This window comes from Nerophis lumbriciformis, linkage group LG17 (genome assembly GCF_033978685.3).
Source record: "Nerophis lumbriciformis linkage group LG17, RoL_Nlum_v2.1, whole genome shotgun sequence".
Classification (NCBI taxonomy): Eukaryota; Metazoa; Chordata; class Actinopteri; order Syngnathiformes; family Syngnathidae; genus Nerophis; species Nerophis lumbriciformis.
In genome coordinates, this window is record NC_084564.2 from 37394506 (window position 1) to 37405000 (window position 10495).

At 42.8% G+C, this 10495-nt stretch overlaps 1 protein-coding gene across 1 annotated transcript in view; it reads right to left on the reverse strand.

Annotated features, from left to right (window-relative positions):
- The window catches only part of pih1d2 (PIH1 domain containing 2), a 30207-nt gene that overhangs the window by 17445 nt on the left and 2267 nt on the right, over positions 1–10495 (reverse strand). The window contains exon 2 of the mRNA XM_061973159.2: positions 4739–4856. Within this exon, the coding sequence (XP_061829143.1) occupies positions 4739–4856 (118 nt within the window). The remainder of the gene's footprint in view (positions 1–4738; positions 4857–10495) is intronic.

The following is a 10495-nucleotide window of genomic DNA, read 5'->3' on the forward strand; positions in this document are numbered from 1 at the left end:
GGTTGCCTTGTTGCCTTTCCATTAAGAACAATAAACTAGTTTTTAGTATAAGTTTGCTGGTTTCAAGAAATGTAATATCATTATGTCAAGATAATGGCACTAGCATTTACTTCATTTAAGAATATTTTTCAACATATTGAGCAAAGAGGTCTCTTTTTTTCTACCAAGAAAAGTGCACTTGTTATTAGTGAGAATATACTTATTTTAAGGTATTTTTGGGTTCATTGAGGTTAGCTAATTTTACTTGTTTTGGAAAGTCTTGACAAGCCAAATTTTCTTGTTCTATTGGCAGATAATGTTGCTTAGTTCAAATAAAATACCCCTCATTTTTGTATTTTTTTTCTTGTTTTTGAACACAGACTTTTTGCAGTGTGTCTTGCGCTCCTATTTTGGTGGCTTTTCCTGTTTTGTTGGTATATTCCTATAGCAGTTTCATGTCTTCCTTTAAGCGCTATTTCCTGCATCTACTTTGTTTTGGCAATCAAGAATATTTCAGTTGTTTTTATCCTTCCTAGTGGGGACATTGTTGATTGTCATGTCATGTTCGGATGTACTTTGTGGACGCCGTCTTTGCTCCACAGTAAGTCTTTGCTGTCGTCCAGCATTCTGTTTTTCTTCACATTGTCGCCAGTTCAGTTTTAGTTTCGTTCTGCATAGCCTTCCCTACGCTTCAATGCCCTTTTTTTAGGGGCACTCACCTTTTGTTTATTTTTCAGTTTAAGAATTAGATACCTTTTTACCTACACGCTGCCTCCCGCTGTCGTCTGCATATTGTGATCACGACAAAGCAATTAGCTATCTGCTGCCACCTACTGATATGGAAGAGTATTACATGGTTACTCTGCCGAGCACCGACACTCAACACATCATTTGCAGACTATAATTACCATGAATACCATGAATTGATTAACGTGGACCCCGACTTAAACAAGTTGAAAAACTTATTGGGGTGTTACCATTTAGTGGTCAGTTGTATGGAATATGTACTGTACTGTGCAATCTACTAATAAAAGTCTCAATCAAGCAATCAAATTACTGGTTTGCAAAAAATATTTTTTACCCCAAATAGGTGAAATTAGATAATCTCCCACGGCACACCAGACTGTATCTCACGGCACACTAGTGTGCCACGGCACAGTGGTTGAAAAACACTGGCCTATTATAACCAGAAATCGTGATCATAATTAAAGATAAAATATTTTTTAAATTTACTTGTGGTGGTATAGCTCGGTTGGTAGAGTGGCCGTGCCAGCAACTTCAGGGTTGCCAGTTCGATCCCCATTTCCGCCATCCTAGTCACTGCCGTTGTGTCCTTGGGCAAGACACTTTACCCACCTGCTCCCAGTGCCACCCACATTGGTTTAAAAAGGTAACTTAGATATTGGGTTTCACTATGTAAAGTGCTTTGAGTCACTAGAGAAAAGCGCTATATAAATATAATTCACTTCACTTCACTTCACTTTCCCTAAATATCTAAAAGGATTCATATTCGTGCACTGCAAAAAGTCAGTGTTCAAAAAAAATAAAAATAAAATACAAAAATTAGGGGCATTTTACTTACTTTACTTTACTTAATTACTAAGGAAAAGTATTTGCCAATAGAACAATAAAATTTGGCTTGTCAAGACTTTCCAAAACAAGTAAAATGAGCTAACCTCAATGAACCCAAAAATACCTTAAAATAAGTATATTCTCACTAATAACAAGTGCACTTTTCTTGGTAGAAAAAACAAATATGAGACCTTTTTGCTCAATATGTTGAAAAATATTCTTAAATGAAGTAAATGCTAGTGCCATTATCTTGACATAATGATATGCGCTCCAAAAATTTTTTGTATTGTAATTTTGAAGAATTTATCTGAATGTGCATGAACTATTTCTGTTCAAAATTGTTAGAAATGTCACATGTTAAATGTTTAAATATTAACTATCAGTTTACTGTACTGTGCCAACTGTACTATAGGAGTACATCTTTTCTATTGTTTCATTGAAAATAAAACAGCAAAGTCCATTTGGCTGTCATCTGTTTTAATTATGAGACACAATTGTGTCAAAGTCATGATGTTTTTATTTCATGCTTGAAATAAGAAATGATTACTTTAAAAAAGTAGTTTTATACTTGTGAGTGTTGATGACCCAACAGTTGATATTCTAGTTTCGAGCATGTTTTACTCAATATAGGTCATAACATCTCAGCAACAAGCTATAATAACAGTTAGTGTTGCAAGGGGTTCTGGGTATTTGTTCTGTTGTGTTTACGTTGTGTTACGGTGCGGATGTTCTCCCGAAATGCGTTTGTCATTCTTGTTTGGTGTGGGTTCACAGCGTGGCGCATATTTGTAACGGTGTTTAAAGTTGTTTATACGGCCACCCTCAGTGTGACCTGTATGGCTGTTGACGAAGTATGCGTTGCATTTGCTCGCATGTGTGGAGAGCCGTAGATATTATGTGACTAGGCCGGCACGCAAAGGCAGTGCCTTTAAGGTACGCCCCCAATATTGTTGTCTGGGTGGAAATGGGGAAAAAAATTCGGGAGAATGGTTGCCCCAGGAGATTTTCGGGAGGGGCACTGAAATTCGGGAGTCTCCCGGGAAAATCGGGAGGGTTGGCAAGTATGTTGGATACTCACTTGTCATTCCAAAGTGAGTATCCAATCACAAGTTTCAATTTAGCGGGAAGTGCAAAACGTTGATTAGGTGGCAGATATATTTTTGCAAAGGACATTTTCAAGAAGGATATTTAAAGAGATACTACATCTTGTGAGACCATGTCGGCCGACCCCGGAAGCGAGCTCAGCTGTCCTGGCGAAGAAATGGGGAAATGCTCGCTATTTCCGCTCGAATAAGTCGACGGCGAGGGGCACCACTGGCTTATACGGCGTCGAATAGGTCCTACTAATTGTAAGTTCAAATATTTCCTTTTTTCACTTTCAATATGTTTTTCGCAATTTTAATTTTGACAGTACCACCTAAAATATGTTTTAATTGCTGATGCCTTTTAATTGATGTTTAAATGCTCTAGAAAATAACCCGTTTTGTACACTGTTGGTGTGGTTCAATGCGCAGTAGTGCGTAAATGTGTTCATGTATAGTATTTCTCCAGCAATGGTCATGTGGGGACATCAATGATGGTATTTTGAGAGGTAATCATTGAAGTCGGACATCGCTGAAGGCCTAGGTGGGACACGCACGTCCCGCCACTGTATTTTGAGAGGTAATCATTGAAGTCGGACATCGCTGAAGACCTAGATGGGAAACGCACGGCCCGCCACTGGATTTTGAGAGGTAATCATTGAAGTCGGACATCGCTGAAGGCCTAGGTGGGAAACGCACGCCCCGCTACTGGATTTTGAGAGGTAATCATTGAAGTCGGACATCGCTGAAGGCCTAGGTGGGAAGCGCACGCCCCGCCACTGTATTTTGAGAGGTAATCATTGAAGTCGGACATCGCTAAGGGCCTTGGTGGGAAACGCATGGCCCGCCACTGTATTTTGAGAGGTAATCATTGAAGTCGGACATTGCTGAAAGCTTAGGTGGGAAACGCACTCCCCGCCACTGGATTTTGAGAGGTAATCATGTAAGTCGGACATCGCTGAAGGCCGAGGTGGGAAGCGCACGCCCCGCCACTGTATTTTGAGAGGTAATCATTGAAGTCGGACATCGCTGAAGGCCTAGGTGGGAAACGCACGGCCCGCCACTGGATTTTGAGAGGTATTTATTGAAGTCGGACATCGCTGAAAGCCTAGGTGGGAAACGCACGGCCCACCACTGTATTTTGAGAGGTAATCATTGAAGTCGGACATCGCTGAAGGCCTCGGTGGGAAGCGCACGGCCCGCCACTGTATTTTGAGAGGTATTCATTGAAGTCAGACATCGCTGAAGGCCTAGGTGGGAAACGCACGGCCCGCCACTGTATTTTGAGAGGTAATCATTGAAGTCGGACATCGCTGAAGGCCTAGGTGGGAAACGCACGGCCCGCCACTGGATTTTGAGAGGTATTTATTGAAGTCGGACATCGCTGAAAGCCTAGGTGGGAAACGCACGGCCCACCACTGTATTTTGAGAGGTAATCATTGAAGTCGGACATCGCTGAAGGCCTCGGTGGGAAGCGCACGGCCCGCCACTGTATTTTGAGAGGTATTCATTGAAGTCAGACATCGCTGAAGGCCTAGGTGGGAAACGCACGGCCCGCCACTGTGTTTTGAGAGGTATTCATTGAAGTCGGACATCGCTGAAGGCCTAGGTGGGAAACGCACAGCCCGCCACTGTATTTTGAGAGGTATTCATTGAAGTCGGACATCGCTGAAGGCCTAGGTGGGAAACGCACGGCCCGCCACTGTGTTTTGAGAGGTATTCATTGAAGTCGGACATCGCTGAAGGCCTAGGTGGGAAGCGCACGCCCCGCCACTGTATTTTGAGAGCTATTCATTGAAGTCGGACATCGCTGAAGGCCTAGGTGCGAAACGCACGGCCCGCCACTGTATTTTGAGAGGTAATCATTGAAGTCGGACATTGCTGAAGGCCTAGGTGGGAAACGCACGGCCCACCACTGTATTTTGAGAGGTAATCATGTAGGTCGGACATCGCTAAGGGCCTTGGTGGGAAACCCACGCCCCGCCACTGTATTTTGAGAGGTAATCATTGAAGTCGGACATAGCTGAAGACCTAGGTGGGAAACGCACGGCCCGCCACTGCATACAGGCAATATAATGCGGCATAGCTTTGTCTTTGGCTCCGACCTATATTTGTGTCCTCTTCCAGGCTTCCAGCATACACGGGTAATGGCGTGCTAGGATCCTGGGGTGCCGGCACACGCTTCCAGCTGCATATGTTGATGTACAGCAGGCCTCTTGGTTCCTGGTGAGGGCAGATACACGTCATTAAAAACTGTGGCATGCATAACCTCTCAATATAAATTGAGAGGCGAAACAATCATATTATAGCTCAGGTAAGCTGGGTCCATTTGGCACTGATTTAGAAAATTGGCCTAAAATTACCGACAAATAGCCTCCGGGGTGCCCGCTTGGATGCTGCATTGTGTTGTCAAATGTTTTGCCCAATAGTCTGTTATATTTGATGACAAAACAAAAACAAACAACTTTCTTTATTTCTACAGGTTCAAATGGAAGACCATATTGTTGGCACCACAAAAACTACAACAACAAAAGCTGCTAGAGATGTGAAGGAGTCGAGTCTTTTGAACGGTTCTTTGACGTGAACAACGAGAACCGATTCGCAGCTGCGAGCCAACAGTTCTTAAATGCTACATCAAAGCTACATTTAAACAATATTTCTATCTGTGGGTCCACATGTATAATATCAATGTCAATATAATGTAACTGAGTGTACAAATAGACCCAATAAGGGTCCATTACTATTAACTACAGTTGTGCTCATAAGTTTACATACCATGACAGAATTTATGATTTCTTGGCCATTCTTCAGAGAATATGAATGATAACACAAAAATCTTTCTTCCACTCATGCTTAATGGTTGTGTGAAGCTATTTATTGGCAAACAACTGTGTTTACTCTTGTTAAATCAAAATGACAAAAGAAAGTACCCAAATGACCCGGATCAAAAGTTTACATACCCCAGTGACTTTGATCTGATACATACTTGCCAACCTTGAGACCTCCGATTTCGGGAGGTGGGGGGTGAGGGGCGTGGTCGGGGCGTGGTTGGGGGCGTGGTTAAGATATATATATATATATAGGAAATACTTGACTTTCAGTGAATTCTAGCTATATATATATATATATATATATATATATATATATAAATAAATAAAAGAAATACTTGAATTTCAGTGTTCATGTATTTACACATATACACACACATAACACTTATCTACTCATTGTTGAGTTAAGGGTTGAATTGTCCATCCTTGTTCTATTCTCTGTCACTATTTCAGAACACACACATTATACAAATATACATTATAAAATCAATAAGAAAACGGGAGCTCTAATTTGGGAGTCTGAATTAGGATCAGAAGTTCCTATATAAACATTGCGCACTCACGTCGCCTTTTTGTATTGATTACTGCAGCTGTGCACTGGATTCATTCACAAATACAAACTACAACTCACAAACACTTTAGAGTTAGGCTCCACCATCAGAATGTGTACTTAAACTTATAAAGATCACATGGATATTATTCAGTGAGTTGATTCACCAAAACTAACCTGTTATACAGGAGGAAAAAGCACACAGGACGTTTCAATTGTTCACAGACTGGTCGCGCTCATCAGAATGACAAGACACTTCCGGTCTGCAGGTGATAGCATTCAATTGGGAAGAAACGCCCTACTGCCCCCTACTGACCAATGTGAATACTGATAAATGTGTAATGACAGCTCCAAAAACGAATTCAAACCACAAAATAAAATAAATAAATCAACACAAAAATGTGACACATTATGGGTGGGTCACATATGCATGTACAGTAGATGGCAGTATTTTCCTGTTTAAAAGTGTCACAACATTGCTGTTTACGGCAGACAAACTGCTTTACGGTAGACGAAAACTTGACTGCTGTTGTTGTGTGTTGTTACCGCGCTGGGAGGACGTTAATGAAACTGCCTAACAATAAACCCACATAAGAAACCAAGAACTCGCCCTCGATCATTAGCTGTTTATATTGTGGGAAAGCGGACGTGTGAACAGGCTGTCAACATGTCACTCAGGTCCGCCTGAATTTCGGGAGATTTTCGGGAGAAAATTTGTCCCGCGAGGTTTTCGGGAGAGGCGCTGAATTTCGGGAGTCTCCCGGAAAATCCGGGAGGGTTGGCAAGTATGATCTGATAACATGCACAAAAGTTGACACAAACAGGTTTGAATGGCTAATCAAGGTTCCAATCCTCACCTGTGACATGTTTGTTTGTAATTAATGTGTGTGTAAAAAGGTCAGTGAGTTTCTGGGCTTCTGACAGACCCTTGGATCTTTCATCCAGTGCTGCACACATGTTTCTGGATTCTGAGTCATGGGGAAGGCAAAAGAATTGTCAAAGGATCTGCGAGAAAAGGTAATTGAACTGCATAAAACAGGAAAAGGGGTATAAAAAGATATCCAAGGAATTGAGAATGCCAATCAGCAGTGTTCAAACGCTGATTAAGAAGTGGAAAATGAGGGATTCAGGTAGACCAGCAAAGGTTTCAGCCACAACTGCCAGGAAAATTGTTCGAGATGCAAAGAAAAATCCACAAATAACTTCAGCTGAAATACAGGACTCAAAGTTAGATTGTGGTGTGGCTGTTTCAAGATGCACAATAAGGAGGCACTTGAAGAAAAATGGGCTGCATGGTCGAGTCGCCAGAAAAACGCAGTTTCTGCGTTTACATTACGCCAAACAGCACAGAGACAAGCCTCAAAACTTCTGGAACAAAGTATTTTGCCGTGATGAGACCAAAATTGAACTTTTTAGCCACTCGACCATGCAGCCCATTTTTCTTCAAGTGCCTCCTTATTGTGCATCTTGAAACAGCCACACCACAATCTAACTTTTACCCCTGTTGGCTTTTACAATCTTTATCTTCATCATTTATTTCAACTTTGTTATTCAAGTATGACATGTTTAAATTTAATTAATTTCACGTTGGGAAGACTATGTCTCCCGGCTGGCATGGGAACGCCTCGGGATCCCCCGGGAGGAGCTGGACGAAGTGGCTGGGGAGAGGGAAGTATGGGCATCCCTGCTTAGGCTGCTGCCCCCGCGATAAGCGGAAGAAAATGGACGGATGGATGGATAATTTCATTGACAAGCAATTCTATTATGGTTATACTCTTGTTTGCTAGCGGCTACGATTTCAGTACTATTGAAGATCTTTGCTCCTTCTCAACACTGTGGTAATATTCTTTTCACAAAATAAACGTTAATGTTAAATATTACTTGTGAAAAGTAATTCCCCCTATTCCTATTTTCAACAGTCCGCTAATTCGAGCAGGAAAATGCTGAACACCAGCCCGGCATCTTTGTTTTCCACCTGTCAACTGTCAGTGTTTTTCATCCTTTCCTGAGCCAAGGCAGATTTTTTTTATTGAAAAAATCTCAAGGCACACCACCAGCAGAAAACATTAAAAAATGAAACTCAGTAGCCGATATTGACAATAAAAAGTAGTTCTCGCAATTGTTGGATATGAATTCAAACCATAACCAAGCATGCATCAATATAGCTCTTGTCTCAAAGTAGGTGTACTGTCACCACCTGTCACATTACTCTGTGACTTATTTGGAGTTTTTTGCTGTTTTCCTGTGTGTAGTGTTTTAAGTCTTGTCTTACGCTCCTATTTTGTTGTTGATTGTCATGTCATGTTCAGTTATAAATTGTGGACGCTGTCTTTGCTCCACAGTAAGTCTTTGCTGTCGTCCAGCATTCTGTTTTTGTTTACTTTGCAGCCAGTTCAGTTTTAGTTTCGTTTTGCATCGCCATCCCTAAGCTTCAATGCCTTTTGTTTATTTTTGATTTAAGCATTAGATACCTCTGCGATGAGATGGCGACTTGTCCAGGGTGTACCCCGCCTTCCGCCCGATTGTAGCTGAGATAGGCTCCAGCGCCTCCCGCGACCCCAAAGGGAATAAGCGGTAGAAAATGGATGGGTGGCATTAGATACCTTTTTTTTTACCTGCACGCTGCCTCCCGCTGTCGTCTGCATATTGTGATCACGACAAACCATCTACAAAGCAATTAGCTACCTGCTGCCACCTATTGATATGGAAGAGTATTACACGGTTACTCTGCGGAGCTCTAGACAGCACCGACACTCAACAACAACACATCATTTGCAGATTATAATTACTCCATCCATCCATTTTCTCAACGCTTGTCCCTTTTGGGGTCGCGGGGGGTGCTGGAGCCTATCTCAGCTGCACATGGGCGGAAAACGGGGTACACCCTGGACAAGTCGCCACCTCATCACAGGGCTAACAGAAATAGACAACATTCACACTCACATTCACACACTAGGGCCAATTTAGTGTTGCCAATCAACTTATCCCCAGGTGCATGTCTTTGGAGGTGGGAGGAAGCCGGAGTACCCGGAGGGAACCCATGCAGAAAGATCCCGAGGCCGGGATTGAACTCAGGAATACTCGGACCTTTGTATTGTGAGGCACATGCATTAACCCCTGTCCGCCGTGCTGCCGTTATAATTACTGGTGTGCAAAACATATTTTTAACGCAATTAGGTGAACTTACATAATGTACCACGGCACACGAGACTGTATCTCACGCATACTTGCCAACCCTCCCGAATTTTCCGGGAGACTCCCGAAATTCAGCGCCTCTCCCGAAAACCTCCCGGAACAAATATTCTCCCGAAAATCTCCCGATTTTCAGCCGTAGCTGGAAGCCACGCCCCCTCCAGCTCCATGCGGACCTGAGTGAGGACAGCCTTTTTTCATGACGGGAGGACAACAGGGTGACAAGAATTAAATCATCCAGACTAGAGAGAAATTGTATTATTATGTTTATCTTACCTAAAAATAAATATATTTATTAATTTAAAAAAAACAAAAAAAAAACTAAATACATTTTTACTACATTTTGCTAAAACATCAAAATTAATTGTATTTTTATTTGTATTTTTTCTGACTCCTTATTACATCCAGCCATAGAATTATACATTAAAACAAACATATTTGAAATAATTGATTTTAAATTATCAATAATCCTCCAAGTCCGAGTCCATGGTTCTCGCCCGGAAAAGGGTGGAATGCCATCTTCGGGTTGGGGAGGAGACCCTGCCCCAAGTGGAGGAGTTCAAGTACCTCGGAGTCTTGTTCACGAGTGAGGGAAGAGTGGATCGTGAGATCGACAGGCGGATCGGTGCGGCATCTTCAGTAATGCGGACGCTGTATCGATCCGTTGTGGTGAAGAAGGAGCTGAGCCGGAAGGCAAAGCTCTCAATTTACCGGTCGATCTACGTTCCCATCCTCACCTATGGTCATGAGCTTTGGGTTATGACCGAAAGGACAAGATCACGGGTACAAGCGGCCGAAATGAGTTTCCTCCGCCGGGTGGCAGGGCTCTCCCTTAGAGATAGGGTGAGAAGCTCTGTCATCCGGGGGGAGCTCAAAGTAAAGCCGCTGCTCCTCCACATCGAGAGGAGCCAGATGAGGTGGTTCGGGCATCTGGTCAGTATGCCACCCGATCGCCTCCCTCGGGAGGTGTTTAGGGCACGTCCGACCGGTAGGAGGCCACGGGGAAGACCCAGGACACGTTGGGAAGACTATGTCTCCCGGCTGGCCTAGGAACGCCTCGGGATCCCCCGGGAGGAGCTGGACGAAGTGGCTGGGGAGAGGGAAGTCTGGGCTTCCCTGCTTAGGCTGCTGCCCCCGCGACCCGACCTCGGATAAGCGGAAGAAGATGGATGGATGGATAATAATTCATTTAAAATGACCATATTTAATTATTAAAATAATTGCTTGTTTATCAACAACTTTAGCATTTTATTCATTACATTTTGAAACTCTCAGAAGCCAAGTTATGTTAT